Raw genomic sequence first — 22,640 nt, 5'->3', positions numbered from 1 at the left:
ACGTATACAACCAGTCATCCGTGTCGATTCGGATCTTTCATCCTACGACATGATTGAATGACCAGAGGAATATAAATACATGCGACTCACCAATAGATGCGAAGAATCTACAAGGGTCATAAGATATCACCATCAAAAAATCATCATCAAGGAAAACTGTAACAAAATATGGAACATTATAATTTAAATATAACTTATTTAAAAAAGTTGAAATAGGAGATAAATAAAAATAATTACCTCTTCGCGTGGTGGATGATCGCTTTACTCTCTTGAAGAAGCACTGACTTTATCCTATTCCGAAAATGAATAAAGAAAAAAAAAAAAAATAAAATAAACTAATATCTTTAATTTAATCGGTGAACAAACACTGACTTTAATTTCGCGAGTATAATAAATAAATTTAATTAAGAGCTGTGCTCTAAAATATTAAAAAAACTGTTACGAAGCAAACACTGAATTTACAGACCGCATTGCGCGCGATCATCAAAATTTTCTGGAACTGAATTAATAGTGAGAAGATTAATAATAAAAAAAGCAAAATAATTTTTCCATATTTTTCTTCTTTTTTCCTATTGAACATTTGCTTCAGAAAATATTATTATTTTTTTAAAGCTACGAATTGTTGTAAATTTTTTATGATTAATAATAAGGAAGATAAAATAAATATTTTCAAATTATTTAAATAGAAATATTAATATTTGTGATAAATGTTCATTACAAAAGTACAAATGTTTTGGAATAATAAAATAAAAACGAGCGAATAAAAATAAAATAAATACATACAGTACACAAGCGAAACATCAAATGTCCGTTTAAAAAAGTACGTTGGCATCCATATTGGAATTTGAAATTGAATCAGTAATAACTGAATAATAATCTGTATAAAAGAATATAAAAATTTTCAAATAAATATATAAGATATATAAAATTAATCGATCACATTAAAATAAAATATATAATTCAATAATTAAGCTCAAATTTTATTTTAGATGATATGAATTAGTTGAAATTATAATTATGAAATAAATGAATAAAAAAAAAAACGAATAATTCTTTTGAAAGATTATTAATTATAATAATAAATACGTATAATAATAAATATATTAATTATAATAATAATTAATACGTATTGATTAATAATAATAATGATAAATATATAACTATGAAAAGAAATATATGTGTACTACGCAGCAAATAAATCACCTCAAAAAAGAATAGAATTTTTAATTATCATGAATATTGATAGCACAATGATATAAATCATTTTTTCATCGAAATGATGATTATCCCGACTTGTTGCCGATAATCGAATAACAATTTATTTAAATGAAAATCGTAAAATAAAGATATAAAAAAAGTCATATTAAGCATGAAGCAATAAGTGAATTCAAATTTCAACGAAGCACGAAATATCGATAATCTTAATAAAGTCAAAATACACAAAAAAAACATAAAAATATTAATTACAATAACAAATTTATTATTAAATAATCGAAAATAATAATAATTTACAAATTCGATAACAAAATATAAATTACTTACTGCGTAATCGAATCGCCGAAATCGGTTAAGAATATGAATCCTGTTACGATGATTTTCCATAGGAGACTGATCCACGCGCACATAATTCAAATAGAGGTCTTCTGATTGGCTGACATTGAAAGACAATTCTATAATCGAAATCGCATAATCGAAAAAGTATTGTATAATATATTTTAATTAAAAATTAAAAATACTCTAATTAAAAATATATTGAAAATAGATTAATTTATTTTTACAATATTAATTTTTATTAATTATTAATTTATTAATTATTTATTTGACTGTTTATACATTCTTTTATTAATTCATTTATTTATTGATTTATTTATCGATTAATCGATATTTATCGATTATTTACCAATTTATTTATTTATTTATTTATAGATTTTCTTGTAGAATTCTTTGTTTTGTTAATTTATATATACCTTAATTTATTTATTTGTTTATTTATTCATTTATTTGTGATTTATTTATAAGTCAAATAATAATAAGTCAATAAATAAAAATCTTAAATGAAATAAAGATAAATTAAGAATAAATTATAGTAGAATATAATAAAAATTGACTGTTTACGCCATCTCTGTATCAAAAACTTAAAAAATAGAATGATATAGAATAGAATTAAGAATCAGCGACATTTTTTAATGCCAGAAACTTCAAAAGAACTTAAGAGATTATTAATATCTATTCTTTCTTTAGCACTCAAAAGATGGTGCTGATAAATAATTTTTAGTATATTTTGTTCTTTTCCCATTATTTATTTTCTTTATTTATGTTTATTTCACCTATATTAAATACTAACAAATCATCAGATGACACTGAAATCTATAATTTTTATTTCTGTTCTTTTCCAATTATTTTGCTTAATTCATGAGATCAAAAAAATTCATTGATTGTTACATCTATTTTTTAACTTATCTATGCTGATATGTCTATTATATTTGTATAAAATAGACTATGAGATTATATTCGACTTTTTATATTGCGCATGTGCATTCTGAGAGGGCGTAACAATAGGTTTGTTGAAAATTTGTATGATTTTATATCAGTTGGCACTCTTTATTCTTAATGCATACGTACCCACTTATTTACATATGCGTGTTAATTACATTTTCTATAACCTAAATTATATATATATATATATATATATAAAGTTCTGGAATATAATAATATGTGTGAAAATGTATAAAATTGAAGATTTTAACGATTAATCATTGATTTTTTAAAATTTTATTTAAATTCGATTGCCAATCAAACTGTGAAGTATAGTTAATGTTCATTTCAGAGCAATATTAAATATTCCTTTCATCGAACCATCTTATTATAGATTACTTCACGGATAAAATGTGCGTCCAAGGCTGTCTCATTATATGTTAGTAGTGATGTGGAACTGCAATAGTAAAATTATGACGAAAATGAATTTGTTTATTAAAATATTATTTTTAGTTATTGCAATAATATTTAGTGCAATACCACAATGTTCCTCAGTTTTATCAGACAAACGACTATGCTATGATCCTAACTGTTCCGGTAATTGAAGCCATACTTTATTCTCAATATGTATCTATTTTAAAATCTGTTTTTTTAATACATGAATTATTTAATGATATATTTTCCGTAGAACCTATTTCATTAGCTAGAACAACAATTAAATATATTCCAAATGAATTGGGATTATTATCGTTTAATGTTAATGAAAAAGTCACAGTTTATAGTAAAGAAGCAGGCAAGAGAAAAGATTTGTGGGGTGTAGAGGTAAATTTTATTAATTTCAATTTTTTTAATTTCACTTATTATTAATTTTTTTCAATCTTTATTATATATATAATTATTTGAAGTTATATAACAAAAATAAAAATTCGAATTTTTATGATTGAAGTATAATCTAAAATGATCAAATTATATGATAAAAATAATATAAAAATATTGATTATATTATATTTTTTTCTTTATTTTATGATTTTTTATTTTATTTTTATTATGAAAATTAAATATTTATATAAATATTATTAGGAATTTTATTCATTTTAGATAAATGGCAAACATGGATATGTATCAAAGTCATTTATAAAAGAATATAAAGTTTTACATAAGGATTTACAATATGAAGTGTCTATTGATCCATTATTTAATAATAATGTTTCATCTAATAATAAACTTCAGCCTAAACAAAGAAAAAATAAATCAGTATTTGATAAAAAGGATATTAAACAAATTGACAATTTAGATTTGAAATCCACAAAAGAACTGCCACAGAATGAAATTGGTGTAACTCCATCTTATCAGATTATTGATGGAACTACAGTTCACTTAAATCATAATGAACCTTCTATAGAACCAACTCTTATAAAAGATATCATACAAGCAACAGTAGTGCCAAATAAACAAAATACTATTGATGAAACATTAATGAGCACAAAAGATAAATTAGAAAGTAAGGAAAAAATTGTTGAAGTTGATATTAAAGATTTTGTGATAAGTTCAGAAAAAATATTAGATTTACCAGATCTAATACACAGTTCACCATTAAATATAAGTGCAATTTCTGATAAAATAGAATATGCAACAGAGAATGAAAATGAGTCATTTACTGATGAAAAAGATCAATCATTAAAAAAAAATGATGATACTAATGATTTACAAATATCTATATCTGATATTTCTAAAGAAACATTAAATATTAAAGGTGAAGAAATAGTTGAATTAATTAAAAAAGATAATATCAATTCCAATGAAGTAATTGAAAATATTGATACCAAACTACATATACAAAATATAGAAAATACTGATCAAATTAAAGAACCAGATATTTTATCATCAGCCAGTCATATAAAAACAGATTTACAAAATGCAAAAAATTCTAATGAAATTGATGTAAAAGATAATCAAGCCTTAGAAAATATTATAAATGAAACTAAATTAGAAGTACAGAATGCAGAAATAAAAAATATTCAAGCTTCACAAGATGATACAATTGCAACTAGTGACATTAAGGTAGATATACAAAATATGGAAAATTCTTATAAAATTGAAATAAAAGATCTTCAGTCTCCAGAAAGTATTATAGCAACATCTAATGATATTACATCAAACATACAAAGTATAGAAAAATCTAATGAATTTGAAATTAAAGATATCCAGTTTTTACAAAATGTTACAATAAATACAATCAGTGATATTAAATCAGATGAACAAAATGTAGAAAGTTCTCCTGAAATTGAGACAAAAGATATTCAGTCTTCAGAAAATCTTGTAATTACAACTAATGAAATTAAATCAAATATATCAAATATTGAAAATTCTGATGGAATTGAAATAAATAATAATACATTATTAGAAGATATCACAATTAATACAAAAAATATGCAATATTTTGAAAATGTCATTCAATCAAATACAGATCAAGATAATATAAAAAAGGAAGAAGAAGTACATACAAGTATTGAAAATTTAAATAAATATGATAATGATCAAGATTTATCATTATTATTTCTCACTCAAAATATAAAAGATAAAATGTCAGTAATATCATCTGCTGAGAATATTGAAACAGAAAATATTGAACATAAAGAAGCAATATCAAAAATTGAATCTAATTCAAAAAAAATTGTTGATATTGAAGATACTATGCTAATAAAAGAAACAAGTTCAGATAAATATGATTTAAGAAATGAGGATATTTTATCTGTAACTAAAGAAACATCTGAAAATATTTTTCATGAAATAGAAGGTACAACACAGAAATTATTTATTGTATTATAATAAAAAAATAATTTTATTTAGATTATTATATTGTACTTACAAATAATTTTTATTAATTTGCATTATATTTTTTAGTTACACCTCCTAATGTTTGTATAGCTGATAATGTTGAATGTTCTTCAGAAGATGTTCAAAAATATTATTCACATCATGTAAGTATGAATTATATATATATATAAAATATTTCAATTCTAAACTATATATTTTTCATGTTTTACTTATTATTTAGTTAATTATTACAGGAACAAATTTCTCAAAATGATGAAAATGCTATAATAAGTGGAATACAGATTGAAAGCAATCATTGGTTAACACTAATGTATTTAAGTGTCACTGCTATTGCAACACTTATATTTTCCTTAGGGTACTATTGCATTGAGGTATTAATTAAATACAATAAAAATATTTCTGTTATAATATATTTTATATTAAATATAAAATAATTTAATAATAATTATAATTTAATGATTGATATTAACAATAATATTAATCAAAAGTTATTTGAAATTAAGAACAAAAATATATATGAGTAATTGCATATATAATTTTATTAATTTTATATGTTTATAGAATATGAGGAGTGATAAACGACTGATAGCTAGAATCAACAAACTTGAAAAAGATTTACTTATTTCAGAAGCAGAATGTACAATGGTGAATGAAAATCTAAAATCAACAAAAGAAAAGGTAATGTAATATAATATTATTTTATAATATATTTTATAATATATTACATTTAATATATATATATTTATAATATAATTATTTTTTTTTTTTTTATGAATTTATATTATAAGAAAATATATTGTAGTTAAGCCGTATGGAAGATGAATCATTTGGATCTGATGAAATGGTAATTTCTTTAAGAGCTGATTTAAAAGCTTCACAGGTAATATTTTATATTTATTTAATATCTAATATTTTGTAACGTTATTAAATTTAAATATTTGTCAATAATAAATGTATAATAATGATAATATAATATTTTTTAATAGAATGCAAAAGCAGAATTAGAAGATCAAGTAGCTATGTTAGAGAAAGATCTAGAAAGTGCTACTGAAGCTGGATTAGAATTAGAAAAAATGTTGCGAGAAGTTCTTTCATCGAATAATGAAGTTAATCCTTTAGCTCAATCAGTAGAAGACTTACAAACCAGATTGAATGCTCAACAAGCTGCAAACGAATCTTTAACGAATGCTTTAAATCTTAAAACTCAAGAGGTAAGCATGCATATTTAAATTGTGAATAATTTTTTATAAAGAGATGTATATATTTAATTGCATGTTATATTCTACATGTTTATCGCAGCTTGAATTCGATAAACTTGAGGTTCGTAATTATAGATATTTTGTAATGTTTGTATATTTATTAAAAATATTATTTTAATATATTGGAAATATATATTTATATTTCATATATATTGTACATATTTTATTATATTGTATATGTGTAATTTTTAATACTGAATATTTTACAGAACGAATCTTTATCAACAGAGCTTGCATTTATTAAAAAAAAATATGAAGAATTTGAAGTTGAATTTACTAGAGTTACAGAAAATTTAAAATTGGAAATCAACAGTAAAAACATTGCCGAACAAACGTTGATCGATAAGGTGCAACAATTAGAAATGCGACTCAAAGAAGTAAATATTAAATATATTTAAAATTATTATATAATATTATGTTTTATATATATTATAACATTATTTATCTCTTTAAGATTTCTATTGAAAAAGCAACTTTAGAAAAAGAATTGAAAGGTAAAGAAGTAGAAATAAAAGATCTCGTAGATGTTATTAATCGATTGAATTCTAATAACTTGGATTTAGACAAGTTATATGATGTATCACATATTAAAGCAGAGGCAAAAACATTGTTTGAAGAAAGAAATGAATTAAAAATACGATTAGCTGAGATTGAAGGAGTTCATAATTTATTAGAAGGTATATTTCAAACTATTATTTATAATTAGATGATTAAAAATATATTCAAATATAATCTTTTAAATTATAGAACATGTAAAGGTCGTTAAAGAAGAAATGGCAACTTTGACTGAACAATGCAAAATAGCAGAAAAAGAAAAGAAAGATGCAGAAACACGACTAGAAGTATTGACAAATTTTTTCGAAGAAAAAGAGGCACAACGCCAAAAGTATTAAAAATTTATCTAAATAATTAATAAAAAATATTTTTTTTATTAACTAAACAAAAATATTTTTTATTAATTAATAAAATATATAATATATTATTATAGAGAAGAAGCTATTTGGTTGCAACAACAGGGTGAAGTTGTATCCACTGTAGAACGAATACAAACAATGCAAAATGAAATACAAAATTATAAGTAAGTTTTCATTATTTAAAATATTTTCAAAAAATTATTTTATACTTATTGTAACATTAAATTTTTGAATTGCATTTAGACAACAAGTAGAAGTATTGAAACGTGAAATATTAGATCAAGAAAGAGAATATAAAAATCAAATTTCTTTGCTTGAAACAAAGGCACATGAACAATGGGTATGAATATTTTAATTATTTTTAATTGTGTTATTAAATTGTGTATTAAATTATTAAATCTTTTAATATTTTATATAAAATCTTATATATATATATATATATGTGTATGTAAGGTTGTAGCCCGTCAAGTTGAACGTCGTTTAGAAGAATCTAAAGTTGAAGCAGGACAATTACGTAATCGTCTTACTTTAATAGAAAAGAATATAAATGATGTAGATCCTGAAGTAAAATTGCATCGTAAGTATAAAGAAAAAATATTTCTTTTGATATATATTTATTATTCAAACTTCATTTCATAATTACTTTAGATAGTAATTTTTCAACTTTATCTTGATAAATAAAATGAAAGTATTCTAAAATGTATGTTTTATAGTTGTTATTAAATTGTTGTATATTTTTTATTTAGTATTAGTAGAAATTATAGACATAGAAATTGTTTTTGTTAGTTATCGAATATATAAAGTTAAATTATATAATATATAAATATTAGTAACTCAGTAATTATGTTATCGAAATATCGCTTTATAACAGACTTGACTGAGATATGCTGTATTTAAATCTTGCACTGAATTATAATGAAAAATATACATATACATATACATATATATAATATATGTATATAATATATGTATAATATATTATAGGTCCATTTATCATCAGTGAATCTTTTAAACTGATATTGTAGAATATTCTAATGTAGAAAATTGTCTTTTTTAACATGATTTTTAAACAGGACTGGAAGCAAATGGAGAGATGACAACGTCACCTCCATTATATCTAGGAGCAGAATCATCCAGTTCTCCTATAATGTTTTCTGGTTCTTCGGGTGTTCCGCCACCGCCACCACCTTCTTATTTACATTCACTGTTTCCACCATATTTACCACCTCCATTACCAAATGCATCCGGTGTACCACCATACGAAGTTAGCCAACGACCACCACCATTGGGTGGTCGTTTATCTTCACCTCCACCTATGCCTTTACATCCTCCTACTTCCAATAGGTATGATAATGCTGGTTCCCCACCACCAATGTCTCCACACATACTTCCACCTTTTGATCATAGATCACCTCCTCCACCTCCTCCTGCTTCAATATTACCACTACCCCTTGGAACGTCGCATTCATGGGGGGAAGAATCACTGCCGCCTCCACGCAATTCTGGCTTCCATCCAACACAACGAGAACGAGTTCGAAATCACAAAGGTTTGTGTATAAGATGACAAGCAACTGCAAGAAACTGATACACCCATTAATGGTCGATTTCATTTTTCATTGAAATGATTTTCTTGCATTTTTTTGCCATTATTATTTTCTTTTTTCTTTCTTTTGTTGTGCATGCAAGGACGCAGGCGATTCTCTAAAGTGAGACAATTTTGGAGTACTATGGAAGGAAATAATTGCAAATAAAATGCAATATATCAGGTTGAATGTTTCAAGATTGATTTTGCTAATAATACAGAAATTTTTATTTCTATCGATACAGAATATGCATGAAAATTAAATTATAAAATTTTTTGAATTTTTATTATATATCTGTATGACATATCCTGTATCGATTTTTTATTATTTTAGAAATATTGTTAATATTTATTAATATTATCATTAAAATATATTTTATATAAAATATACTTGTATAAAATATTTGTGATTTGAATTTAATATTTTTATATTCTCTATTATATACGTACAATATTAAGGTCGTCCTATTTAAAATTTTTATTTGTTTTTACATAATAATTTTCTAAAATTATAATTTTTAACGTTTTTTTCTTCATATTTGTAATTAATAATAACAAAAAATAAGATGATAATAACTACAATATGTTATTCACAATTTAATACTTTTCTCAGGTTCCTTACATTCTTCAGGAGAATCACTAGACAAGTCACACCATAACAGCAAAGTTTGAAACTTCTATTTTGTTATAAAATAATTCGTATGTGCGTTCAACTTGTCATTAGTAATTGAGATATTCATTAATAAAAAAATTCAATAAACAAATAACAGTGATGCAGAACATATTAATGCTAATAGATCGAGCATTTATTACTTCATGAGAAAAAATCATGCATTTTGATATGATATTTGTTGTGATAAACATATAATTAGTTTATTATAAAAAAAATATTTGTTAATCATCACTGATATTTAAAAAAAAAAAGAAGCAAATTGTATATACGTTTAATTATTTCTTAGGATGTATTGAAATATACAAATAGACAAAATTGTAAAAAAATTTCTTTATATAGTTATATATAATTCTTTAATCAAATTGAAAAAATTAAATCGTCTTTGTAAATCATTCAAACGGGAAATAAATTGTAATATGAATTTAGATTAAATAATTGTTATATAAAATTTTAAAAAATTGAAATAAATTGTAATTTATATTATTATGTTATGTTTCATAATTTTTTATGAAACCTACTTATTGTTTATATATACATGTTTCAAAAATTACCAAACATTGAAAATTATACATTTATTATTCATAGTTTTCTTTTTACATTTTACAAACAATGTAGCTCCTTTATCTACATTGATGGACCTTTTAATAAGTAATACTTACAGTATTCACATTTCAACAAAGAGGTCAAGGAATGCAATGATTATATTATTATTCTATAACTAATGAGTCGTAATTTTATAAAAATTCGTCTTGTTCTTCGATCATCTTATATCACAATTAATGGATATGGATGGTCAACTATAAATTTGCATAAAGAAATATGCATAATAATAATGTAATAATTATTTTATGCCAAAAACACTACAAAAAATATAAAGAAAAATATAAGAACCGCGAATATTTTTATCATTAACCACCTGTTATTAGTTACAGATTGAAAATATTTTAAGATCTCTGCATGAGCTGCTTCCACATTTATTTCTGTATCTTCTATATTGGAATCTATCCTGAAAATTAATAAAAATTTTATCAGTATTTGTATAAATGCAAAATATTTATTAATATTTTCTATATATCTAAAAAAAAAATAGAAAACATTAAAAGAAAAATTTTTAGTAAAATTATTGAGCATAAGATAAAATATACATACATATATATATATATGTATAACATTTAATAAAAATTAAAAATTTTATAAATAATTAAAATATTTATACCTTTCCACCATTTCCTCTTGTTCTTTAACCATATGTGCTAATTGTTGAAAAATTCCACCAAGTTCAACAATAGTAGATTCTATACTTTGCATTGTTTCTGCTCTTGATTGAACATATGCATCCTAATAAATTATTTTTAAATTTATTTATTTTTGAAAATATATATATATATATATATATATATTTGGCTTATTATACAAAATGTATTATGTCTATCTTTTCTAAAATTGAAATTTTTATATGCAATACAATTTTTAACTTTTTTTCTTTATGCTATATAATAACGTTTCTGTATAATAATCATTCATATTTATAAATTTATTAAAATTTTTGTTTATTGAATCTATATGTGTTATGTATGTAAATTTTTAAATTATTTTATTAAAAATATTAAAAGTGCACATATTATACAATATTTGTACAATAAGCAATATTATAATTAGTATTAAATAATATTATTATATTTACTATAGAACTTACAGTATCATCCTGAACTGCTTGCATCATTGCTGAATCCAAATTTATAACTACAGAAGAAGGAGAAGTTTCTTCTTGCAATAACAATGAACCTTGTTTTCCAGCAACACTTGGAGGTAACAGAGTAGATACAGAACCTTGAGTAAATTGTTGTCTTCTACTTTGTTCCTCTCTCATATTCTATGCATTTTAAAAGAATTATAATATATAATTATTTTAATCTTTTTTAACTTTTTTTTCTTACATACCTCTGATCTCATTTCAAGAACACTTTTAAAATGATTTGACATATTTGCCAATTTTGATTGTAATGTCATAACAATTGAAGATGAATGTGAAGCCACGTGATGACTATGAGATGCACTATATCCTTCTCGTTGTTTTTTACTAAGTTCCTGCAGCTTTCCTATTTGATGATTTAAACTTTTTAAATCTGTTTTTATGATATTTGTTAATTCTTCTATTTCCACTTGTCTATCATTAAATATCGATTTTCTTTTTGCCACTAAAATAATTGATCTGATAAGTATATTCTTTTTTTATATAAATATAATTAAATTTATTAAATGTTATTTACATGCTTATAATTTATATATATCACACATATGAATCTTTTTTTATCAAAAATTATTTATTAGAAATAAAGGTATAAATATATGAATGAATTTAATAGAAATAGAAACTTGTAAATGATAGAATTTATTAAAATGAAATAATATTAGATATATATGATTAGATATGATAATATTAGATCATAATAATCTTACACAGAGCAAGTTTTTCTAATTTAGTATAAGTGCTCGCTATATTCTTTCCAATACTCTTAGCTATCATCATGAAATTCGAATAACTTTGCAATTGACGTGCTCGACGAGGGTTTTGCGAAATCACCGCTCGTGCCACGGTTCTGCTTTGCATCATTCGAATGGCATTAATGAATTCATTAGTTCTATCGCGGGACGTCATTGTTGATGGTGTGATGTCCGCTTGCTTTTTTGAGTTTTGTGTTAAATCATACCCTTCACTTTCATGATTAGAACTCTGCTGACTTATAATATTGCCCTGCCAAGGACTGTTTGAGGTTGTGATCACGAAACCATGGTCTACACCATGCTCCAAGCCAACGTGTCGTCTACGTGCTGGCATTGCATTCTTAGTTTTTTTACGAATTTACACTTTTACGACTTTAAAAAACGCAATATGTATTACTCATTTATCTAAAATATTTTTTACCAAATGTATCAACAGATTGAAACTGACACGTCCACATGACAGTTATATTTGTATAGTGATTTTTGTTCCTATATTCTGACAACATCGGATATCACGTTGTGCATTCGACTGAAATGAAATATTACTAGGATTATGTTAGCCATCATGATGAAATTTAAATTTAAAAATTATTTATTCTTAAAGCATGAAAAAAATATTTTATGAAATACTTTAATGTATATTCATATAATTTTTATAATTTTTAAAATTAATAATAAATTTTAATAATAATTTATTACTTATTGTTATTACAAAATATTTTCAAAATTATTTATAAAAATTTATTTTTTTTATGTATATGTATATACAGTATTTATTTACATAAATGAAGTTTAATATAATAATATATTAATGCAAGATCATTTAATTTTCTATACATTTTTTATATGAATTTATATTTCATTACAATATTAAATAAGATCTTTTATTTTAATATATAATTTTATTATAATTTTACAAGATAAATCAATTTTCATTTTTTATGTTAAATATTTTTTCATTAAAAAGTTGTTTTCATATAATAATTGATTGTTTTAAATTATTTATTTAATTATATTGTTCTAGAATTTATAAAAAAATAGATCAATTTTTTTTTATTTTTTCTCACTCAAAAATTTAAATAAAGAATCATTCTACACCATTAAATTGTATTAATATTAGATATTAAATTGCATATTTTTAATCATTTATGATACTTACACATGTGCTTTTTTAAATATTTAAAAAATTTTTATTAATGTAAAACATGATTGATCATTACAAATGAATACATATATAAAATTTCTGTTACATGCTATACGTATTTTTGCTAAGAGATTTTGAAATAAAAGAAAGGAAAGAAAGGAAAAATTTAAGAGAAATAAAAACATTTCAAACTATATTTTTTTTATTTAAACAAAAATTTAAAAAAAGATATTCTCACTCCCTTTTGAAAATTTTACCATTGAATAATCATAGATAAAATATAATTTGTAATACAATCTTGTTATTATACAATATGATAATTTTATAAAATAATTGTATGCAAATCTGTAATTCACCTATTAATCTTTGAGGTACATAGAATAATCGGCTTCATTATAGGCGAATCATTATAAATGTATAACAGATAAAACTATAAAAGAACATAAAATATATGTATATTATATCTCTATTAACTCTCTACGATAATCAACATTTTTTTGTCTCACGATAGTTTACAATTTTCGTACACGAATGTCAGTTTGAATCCGAAAGAGCTTCGCGGACGGAAATCTTATGTTTTTTAATTTCTCTCTCTCTCTCTTTCTCTCTCTCCCTCTCTCTCCCTCTCTTTCTCTCTCTTCATTCATTTATTATATCACTTCCATCTGATTCAACTATAGCATATATTTATATTATATCTATTTATATTGTATTACGATATAATCAGGATAGTATACAGCATATAGGTTTAAGGAAGATTAAATTTATTTTTACAAATTTTGAGATGGATAAATTTTATTCGAAAAAGGATTATAGAAATATTTTTATAACTATAAATGTAATAACTTCAAAATTTTTTATATAGACACATGATATAATATACAAAAAAAAAAAATTATTAGATTCTCATAGAAAATTAAGGAAAAATAGATCTTTCGGATTCAATTAATCTGACATTGCCTTTTAAATTATTTCTTGACTGCTTTAAGCAGTTAATACATCTCCTTGATTCTTCGGTATCTCGTTGTCGAAATCTTCGACGCTTTCTACACTCCTTGAAGATTGGGTGCTGGTATCATTCTTTCCGATAAGTGTAGGTAAAGTGGTTACATCGCTGTCCGCTTCGCTGCTTACCGTTGTCAAGATTGTTTCATTCTGGGGTCTCACGTCGATTACACGAACGCGGATCAGTGTGCTGTAATCGTCGCTACCATCGGTATAAGTCGTTTCATTAATGGTTACCACGTGTCCATCGATGATCTAAAAAAACATGATATTAGTTTGTAATATAATATACAAGATAATATAATAATATAACATAAAATATTTAATTTAATTTAAAAATAACAGTGATAAATAGCGACGTAATATCGATGACAGATAATAACAATAATAGATAAATAGTGATAATCAAAAAATCCTTAGTAAAGAAAATATTTTTAACTTCTTTTTAAAAGATTGAAAAAAAATTTCCAGAACAACAGTTTTTAAATCAATTTTTTTCATTTTGTATCTATATTAACTTGAATATAATACAATTATATTTTAAGATGAAACACACTTTTCAAGGAATGACACATTAAAAAACTAAATGCTGCACATCAGTTCAAGTGGCACAGCAGTTAGTTCATCCCAGGAAATGTAGCAACCAGATCGGCATTGATGTGCAGATTTTGTTGTGCAATTCATTACATAAATTACGACAATGTATATTGCACGTATTCAGAAGAGGACATGTACATGTTACTTGTACTTCAACTCTTAAGTAGTACCATTAATTATATTTGAGCAATGCTAAAGTTGGAGAATCTTGTTTCATTATTTCATCTTTCACAAGAGGTAAAAGGCAGAATTATTGTGGTATATTGTCTTTACTTTGAGCTTAAAATTAATAACGTAGAAATATCTTTTCGAAGAAAATATTTGAAGACGATTATAGAATCGTTTTGTTGATTTATAATTATATTTAACATTTCGATTAAATCTTGATTAATTTTAATTTATAATATTTTACAATTTATATATAATATTTGTTGTATATCGTTAATGTAAAATTATTTTTTAATAATGTAAAATTAGATAAATATTAAAATAATTAAATATAAAAATTATAACTTTTCTTCTAATTCTTCTATTTTCGATTTTCCAAAATATTTTTCTTAGACATTTGTATTTCTTACGATTTTTTTCGTAAATCGAATATTGAAAGTACAAATCATCTCATAAGATTTTCATCTTAATGAATAGAATACTTCTTATAGTATTATACCTGTATTCAAATGTATCATTGACAAAGATAATACTACATGTATATATATATATATGCATATATATTGTAACGACAAAAGATTTCAATCGAAGGAACGAATTTGAGTCAGTGAACTGATTGGCCGAACGAGGCAACCGGAAATGAGCGTAATATTTACGCGTGACTAACCTTGGTGGTAGAGGTAGTGTTCGCTCCTTCAGGAATCTTGTTCCAATTCACAACACCTTGCTCGGGAATACGTGACAAAATGCCAGCCATCTGCTCCCTCACTTTCTTCATGTGAGCTGAAATTGCACCTAAAAGATATTATTATATTGATAAGAATATAAATGATTAATTGAAATTTTCATTGCATAATTATAATAATATTAATCAAGGATTGGATATAAAAAAAAATTCTAAACGAATTATACTTATAACGAATTATATCGTAAACATTAATAGATCTTTTTTGAGAACATTCATTTTTTTTCTTTATTAAATTTTAAGATTAAGTCCTTATTTTAATAAAAAAAAGAACGTTAAATTAAAATCAAAAGTTAAAACTAATTTGAATTTCTGATCTGATCTAATGAAATTCTATATTTGTGTTGTATATAATATTATTTATAAATTGTTATCTGGCAATACTCTTTTGAAAAATAGATTGAAAACTTTTATCATCTGCTGATTAAATTTAATTTATTAATTAAGAAAACTTGGAAGCTTTCAAAGATAATTGAAAAAGAACTAAAAAGTCCGATTTGATTTTTTACAACAATTTTTTTCGGATTGAATCTTGGATTTGTTGAAATGGAAATAATTATATATTATTTATATCTGTATAAGTACATATTATATATTGTTTGTAAAAATTTTACAATCTTTAATCAATCTAATTTTAATTAAATTTCAATGAATGAAATAGTGAAATTCTAAATTTTAATCAAATATATTTTTTTCTAATTATAATAATATTTATAGTATATATAATAATAATATTTTTAAGATGTTGATGCCAAGCTTAAAGCATTAAATATTTCGTCATCTTGTATCGATCAAAATATGTACGTATTTCTGTTTCAGATCAACGAGTATACATTGAACTTGACCCTATTACAACAAATATAAACCAACCAATAAATTTATCAATCTGTCTGAAATAAAATATTAATTTTAACATACATATAAATGTATATTTGGAATTAATTTCAACAGCCATATTTAACTTTTAATGATTTAAAGAGAAAAATACTCTAATAATAAATAATATTACAAGATTATAAAATTAAATATTAAATTATATTAATTTCTACCATTCCATCTTCTATCAATTTAAAATATAATAGAAAATATAATATCACTATAACACACATACACATTAATAATATTTCTATAATTTTTAACATTTTGAAATAGTTATCGTCGCAATTTCAAAATAATAATAAGACATCTTTTTTTTTTTCTAAAATATATTTTTATTTACTATTTCCTACATTCTCATTTGACGGGCTATTTCCCAGGAAACCAATAAAAGAAACTTTAATATTCTGATATTCATTCGTCGAGTAAACACGCGCCATTTGTACAAAAATGAAATATCTATCGATATTAATATCTTGAATCGCTAAGAAAAAGAATTCAGAAACTAAAATCGGACTTGCATTGTAAACCTATAGAATATTTCCTTTGAGAAACATGAGAAACAGAATAAATATTCAAAAAATCTTACAATCATGTAATCTAAGAACATCAAGTATAATTCAAAAAGTATTATATATAGGTACACGTATATATTAAGAGAAAATTATTAGTTGAAAGGCAGATACGAAAATAGAAACTATAATTACTTCTATAGACTACTGTCGATTGAAATTGCGCATTTAACCACTTTATCAGAGAAATAATAACTTAATATAATGCAGATTACGTGATTTTTTCATGTCAATCTCACAAGGATATTTCAATCGACGTAAACAATTATACAAATGTTCTGATTGACAAAATCATATTGTATATATATTAAATGATTGAAAATCAAATTTAGTAAGTAATGTTTATAACAATGTTCTTAATTATATTTTAAATAATATTAAAAAATATAAAATATCGATTATAATTTTAATAAATTATTATTTTAGAAGTATATTTTAGGTTAACCTATTTTATAAAAATGAATTTGAAGAAAATTAATCGAAAAAAATAAAAGATAAAAAAAACATTTTTAATTGATAATGATTATAAAGTGATATTTTCACTATTACAATTAAATATAGGTCAATGAGAAAGATTAAATAAAAGCATCTTAATCAGAAACATTATATGAAATCATAGATTGACAAGAGTCAACTGATCAACGCATCCATCTTTTTTCGTTCTATTTGTCTGAGCATGCGCAGTTTACAGTTCTGAAGTTGTATATAAGTAGGTACTACTTGAATATAACAGTGAATATTTCTTAGACAAAGGAGCTGGATACATGAAACTTTAATTAATTCAATGTAATACATATATTTGAGTAAAGAAGTTGCTCTACTCTATGTCATATATATATGTTTGTCTTTAGTAAGTTGTAAAGCATAGCTATAGACTCGTATATGACAAGAGACTTCCAGAACTTGGTAATCATAAACATGTGATACGCAATGCAGGACAAACGGAACGCGAGGGATACAATAAAGACAACCTCGAGTTTGTAAGGTATGATGTAGACCATATGACAGTAGTGGTCGAATACAAATCATCACGAGCTCGTGTTTCCCGATAGAGATTATTAAGTACTTGGAGAACGCAATAAAGATTAAACTCTCTAGGATCATTGAAATTCGGCAAAGACCACTATTAAATCGTACGACATGATATACTTATGTCATATTGCACTCATACAAGTATATAGATTTGAAGGAATAATAGGATTGTAAAATTTGATATACATTATTTAAAAATTATTATTTAAATAATTAATAAATTTCACATTTTAAATTGAAAGTTATTACATATATAGGAAATTTGAAATTGATGAAATCTAAAAAAATAGAAATCATTATTAGATTAATGAAACTTGATAATATTCACTTTCGAAATAATCATTCATTAATGCAATATAGCATTTTATAGAAGATATTTAATAAATCTTAGTTTATTCATATAATGCAATGATTGAGATCTGATGTGATATTAAAATTCATGAAGATTTTAAAAAAATGTAGGAAAAATATAAAACATTATATATAAATGTAAACTTCAAAGTTCAAAAAATCAATTTTGTGATTGTAGAAATCGGATTGGCTTGTGATATACAAAATTGAAGTGGATTGGTTTGAGATTTGTAGAAGTAGAATAGATTACCTTGGGACACATAGAAATCGAGTAGATTGGTTTGGGACTCTTAGATATTGAACAGGTAGAATAACTTGGAATTCATAAAGATTAAAAAGTTTAAAGAAGAAACATATATAGTTTGGAAACATTTGCTCACATACATCAATCAAGTGAGATAATTTGAAAAGTATAAAAATTGAATAAATTGATTTAAAATACACAAAATTTGGAAATTGGAATTCATAAAAGAAGAATACATTAAATTTTATATGGATTAATAAATTTTATTAAAAAATCGACTAGATTGAAATTAATTCCAAATTAATTGAAGTCAAAAATAACAAATATGAAAATTTTAAATAAATTTGGAATTTGATCAAGATATTTAAAAATCAAAGTTTTTAGATTTTTAAAATTCTGAAATTTCTGAATTTTTGATGAACTTGATTTTTTGATCTGGCAGATCTTAGTAATTTACGATCTAAATGCATTTTTGCAAATATGAAAAATTGGTATTGAAATATTCTATTATAGAATATCTCGTTTTAAATTCTCAAGAAATAATTAAATAAATAAGAACAGTTTATCTTACATAAAATATTCTTGACAATATATATATATATATATTAGAATTATATTTTTGTAATCCTAAATTGTTTGAATTTTCTCAATGATCCATATATGAAATTTATTCAATTTTTATATTTACACAAGGCAATTAATTATTCAAAAAATATATTTTTAATGATGAATTTTTTCCACTATAAGCAGAACGGCATTGATGATAACCCGATTTCTATCCCGATAATGTAATAATAATTTATTTATAATTGAGGTTATGAATGCATGGAGATAGGCGATAATCGTATCGATAAATTCCGCATATTTTATTATGTCTACAATACAGAATAAAATTCAGACTATCATTGCCACTTAGAAACTTAATAAGGATATAACCTATATTATACAATGTTTCTTGATAATATCCGCATTTACGTTAGAAAATTAACGAAGAAAAAAAGGAAAATTTATTGAAATAGAGATAGTACATATAATAATATACAATGTATCGTAGTTGATATGTACATACACGTATTACGTTTGACCATTGTTAAAAGATACAAAGACTCTTCGTAATTGTTCCTAATTTATTTTCCAGTTGAGGAGATTGGAAACAATTATCTGTCGTCCCATTTATTAATGGTCCATGTACGAGTTAATTTCGTTAAGAGTATCAAAGACAGTGAGATACAATTTCTTTCCTCGTATCGTGAGATTTCCAACAAGACAAATCGAATTTCTAGATGAGAAATGGAACAATTCTTATAGTTATATAAACTGGATTAAATCGAATGATTAAAACACATTGTTTGAACTTTGTGAAAAATTCAATAATCAAGAATATTAAATATAATTCGCTTCAATGCGATCTGCAACGTATGAATTAAATAATAAAAAAAAATAATACAAGTCCATTTTTAAACAAACAAGATAAGTATTTTCAAGTTTCAAAAATTCCACAAAATCTTACGAAATTCGAGTTTTTAAAAATTAAATTTCGGAAAATAAAAAAAAATATTTCGTAAATGAAATTCCCTAAGTAAATGTTAATTCTCATTTAGAGAATGCTATGAAAATCGTGGTATAATGTTTTAATAAATTTTCGGAACTACGGTCACTGGCACTTCCGGTTAAAATAACTTTTTCTCAAACGTGAATTTACCTTTGTCCTAATGAGCGGCGATTCAGCGGCAACGATATTATGGTAATTTACCCGATAATCGATTTCGTGGAGCGTTACTCCATGACCCTACCTGTGACCGCGATTTCACTTTTCCGTTCCTATCCGGACAGCCGCGAGGGCAATAACGTTTTATCGCGGTTACGCGCGGACGCCGCCATAATCGCGGAGAACCGCTGGCGATTCGAGCGCCAACCTATCGTAGAAAAAGGTTGAAACTTGACGATAAGACCGTATCGCTTCGAGTGATTACATGTTCGGGCAACTGAGCAGTGTTAAACTTAATTTAAAGAAAAAGAAAAAAAACAGTGATGTGAAAGAATCTTGAAAGGAATATTGCTTTTGACCTTTCTTCCCCCTTTTTTTTTTCTTTTTTATATTTCGTGTGAAAGAGTGCGTGTGAGAGTTCATGTATTTCGTTAACTTTATAGGTTAAGTTATTAAGGACATAATGCGATTCTTATAACACGTATGATTGTTTATTATTATATGATATATAGCAATTTTGAACATGAATTAAGTGATATGATATATTTAAAATTTTTTTATCAATGATAGTTTATTATTTTTGTTGCTTACGAGTTGATCAAAATTTGTTTATAGATGGTAGAATATTTTTTTACGTTTTTCAAGATTTTGTTTTCAACCAAATATTTCAATTTTTGTGTATCATTATAATTCTCTTCAATCAATATGTATAATCATTATTCTATTGAAATATAAAAAGGAAATTAAATTAATATTTGAACACTATTGCATGCATACAAATACATTGTTACTTTCACTTTCGTTTATCTAATGAAATTTTCGATTAAGCGATACATTGTGTACTGAAATATGCATATACAGATACATATCTATTTGCTTTTAGAAAGAAATAAAACAACATGCATATATTGTTTATCATATCAATTCTAGTTAACTCGATACGTTTCATGCATGCTTCAGATTAATTAATATAATATTTCGAATCTTCGCTATAAAAAAAATATGCAATCCTCAATCAGGTAATTATTCCTCCGTTCTGGTTTCAGCAATGATCCCGCTAATAGGATAATAATAATTTCACCTTGGTCGCTGCGAGAATTGCATTAAATTATGTAAGAACAAGCGAACCATATTCAAAAACCAGTAAAACGAGACCCTGACATCGCTTTTATGATCCTTGTTCGTTGCAAGGTTATAAAATATATAAGAAGTTAAGAAGATTTGCTTTGGAATGAATTTTTTTTTTATACTTTTCATGTTAGTAATATCAATTTTTAATAAATTTTTTTTGTAAGTAGATTCAATTAAAAAAAGGACTAACCTAATAATCTTAACTAAAGTCAAAATGTTTATCTTGATTATAGTTTTTTCCCCAATCAAACTTATAAATTGAAATAAAATATTTACTTTGGTTATTTTAGGTTAAGTTAGGTTAGGTTAATCTTTAAATGTTCAGCAATTGTTACTTTGAATATTTTACATACTTTTGCATATTATTCATCATTTATATTCCACAAATGAAAAATTTCAATCACTCTCTCCAAATTCTTTCACAATTTTATTTAAATTTATGAATCTCTTAATCCGTCACGAATTCTATTAAATCATTCACCAATTTTCCTCAATCGTTTTCAATCCTTTTCTTCCCTACTTAATTATCTTCAAAACCTGAATAAGAATCGAAGATCGAAAGATTCGACGAAATTTTAATTTCCTCGAATAATTAATTTCAAAGAAGCCCATTATCAAAAGTCTCCCCCCTCCTCCTCCTTCATAAATTTAAAAGACATTTTAATCCACGGACGTTGACAAATATTGCACGATTTCACGTGAAACGGTCTCTATAGCGGGGATCAATTCGAATCAGTTGAAAACCAGTTTCATTAATCGAATGGATATCCGAGCGTGTTGAACGGTTTCGAAAATGGCGTTTCGAAGGGAACGAATTATTC

At 24.0% G+C, this 22,640-nt stretch overlaps 3 protein-coding genes and 1 long non-coding RNA gene across 9 annotated transcripts in view; 2 read left to right on the top strand and 2 right to left on the bottom strand.

Annotated features, from left to right (window-relative positions):
* The first annotated feature begins 2,543 nt into the window (after nt 1-2,543).
* LOC102677691 (transport and Golgi organization protein 1) lies at nt 2,544-10,224 on the top strand. 5 transcript variants are annotated; one of them, XM_006610512.2, is made up of 19 exons: nt 2,544-2,559; nt 2,870-3,072; nt 3,164-3,297; nt 3,574-5,272; nt 5,380-5,456; nt 5,547-5,684; nt 5,875-5,991; nt 6,116-6,193; nt 6,300-6,524; nt 6,613-6,633; nt 6,782-6,949; nt 7,027-7,249; nt 7,320-7,458; nt 7,561-7,650; nt 7,730-7,826; nt 7,940-8,063; nt 8,560-9,033; nt 9,173-9,252; nt 9,682-9,888. In XM_006610512.2, exons 2-18 carry the CDS (start codon nt 2,913-2,915, stop codon nt 9,235-9,237), a joined length of 4,029 nt encoding a protein of 1,342 aa, XP_006610575.1. In that variant the 5' UTR covers nt 2,544-2,559; nt 2,870-2,912; the 3' UTR covers nt 9,238-9,252; nt 9,682-9,888. The 5 variants fall into 5 exon arrangements, with proteins under 5 accessions (XP_006610575.1, XP_006610576.1, XP_006610577.1 ...); XM_031508051.1 differs by lacking the exon at nt 2,544-2,559 and adding an exon at nt 2,710-2,725; XM_006610513.2 differs by lacking the exons at nt 2,544-2,559; nt 9,173-9,252 and having other exon boundaries at nt 2,602-3,072; nt 9,682-10,224.
* Nucleotides 10,225-10,288: 64 nt separating this feature from the next.
* Nucleotides 10,289-12,743, bottom strand: LOC102678106 (syntaxin-5). Its single transcript, XM_006610516.2, has 5 exons — nt 12,202-12,743; nt 11,683-11,939; nt 11,438-11,614; nt 10,958-11,079; nt 10,289-10,747 (listed from the first exon to the last, which is right to left on the bottom strand). The coding sequence occupies exons 1-5, from the start codon at nt 12,578-12,580 to the stop codon at nt 10,588-10,590; spliced, it is 1,095 nt and encodes a 364-aa protein (XP_006610579.1). The 5' UTR covers nt 12,581-12,743; the 3' UTR covers nt 10,289-10,587.
* Nucleotides 12,744-13,848: 1,105 nt separating this feature from the next.
* The window catches only part of LOC102678434 (icarapin-like), a 41,496-nt gene continuing 32,704 nt past the window's right edge, over nt 13,849-22,640 (bottom strand). Inside the window, exons 3-4 of one of the 2 annotated variants that reach the window (XM_006610518.2) lie at nt 15,828-15,943; nt 13,849-14,650 (exon numbers count right to left, since the gene is read on the bottom strand). In XM_006610518.2, the coding sequence (XP_006610581.1) occupies nt 14,375-14,650; nt 15,828-15,943 (392 nt within the window). In that variant the 3' untranslated portion in view covers nt 13,849-14,374. Of the gene's footprint in view, nt 14,651-15,827; nt 15,956-22,640 lie in introns of both variants that reach the window. The other variant, XM_006610517.2, reaches the window with a different exon arrangement.
* LOC102678234 lies at nt 17,885-20,323 on the top strand. Its single transcript, XR_421010.2, has 2 exons — nt 17,885-18,338; nt 20,119-20,323. It is a non-coding gene; the product is annotated as an uncharacterized LOC102678234 (long non-coding RNA).

The sequence above is a fragment of the Apis dorsata genome, unplaced genomic scaffold, assembly GCF_000469605.1.
Source record: "Apis dorsata unplaced genomic scaffold, Apis dorsata 1.3 scaffold_74, whole genome shotgun sequence".
Lineage (NCBI taxonomy): Eukaryota > Metazoa > Arthropoda > Insecta > Hymenoptera > Apidae > Apis > Apis dorsata.
Note: the sequence above shows the minus strand (reverse complement) of the source record. Positions and strands in the feature narration are given on the sequence as shown.

Bases quoted from the DNA above. Each gene is read 5' to 3' on its own strand.
- LOC102677691 (XM_006610512.2), top strand. From the start codon at position 2,913: ATGTTAGTAGTGATGTGGAACTGCAATAGTAAAATTATGACGAAAATG. The intron at 6,194-6,299 runs GTAATATTTTAT...ATTTTTTAATAG, and splicing joins CTGATTTAAAAGCTTCACAG to AATGCAAAAGCAGAATTAGA. The intron at 6,525-6,612 runs GTAAGCATGCAT...TGTTTATCGCAG, and splicing joins TAAATCTTAAAACTCAAGAG to CTTGAATTCGATAAACTTGA.
- LOC102678106 (XM_006610516.2), bottom strand. From the start codon at position 12,580: ATGCCAGCACGTAGACGACACGTTGGCTTGGAGCATGGTGTAGACCAT. The intron at 11,615-11,682 runs GTATGTAAGAAA...TAAAATGCATAG, and splicing joins TTCTTGAAATGAGATCAGAG to AATATGAGAGAGGAACAAAG. The intron at 10,748-10,957 runs GTATAAATATTT...ATTAATTTTCAG, and splicing joins CAAGAGGAAATGGTGGAAAG to GATAGATTCCAATATAGAAG.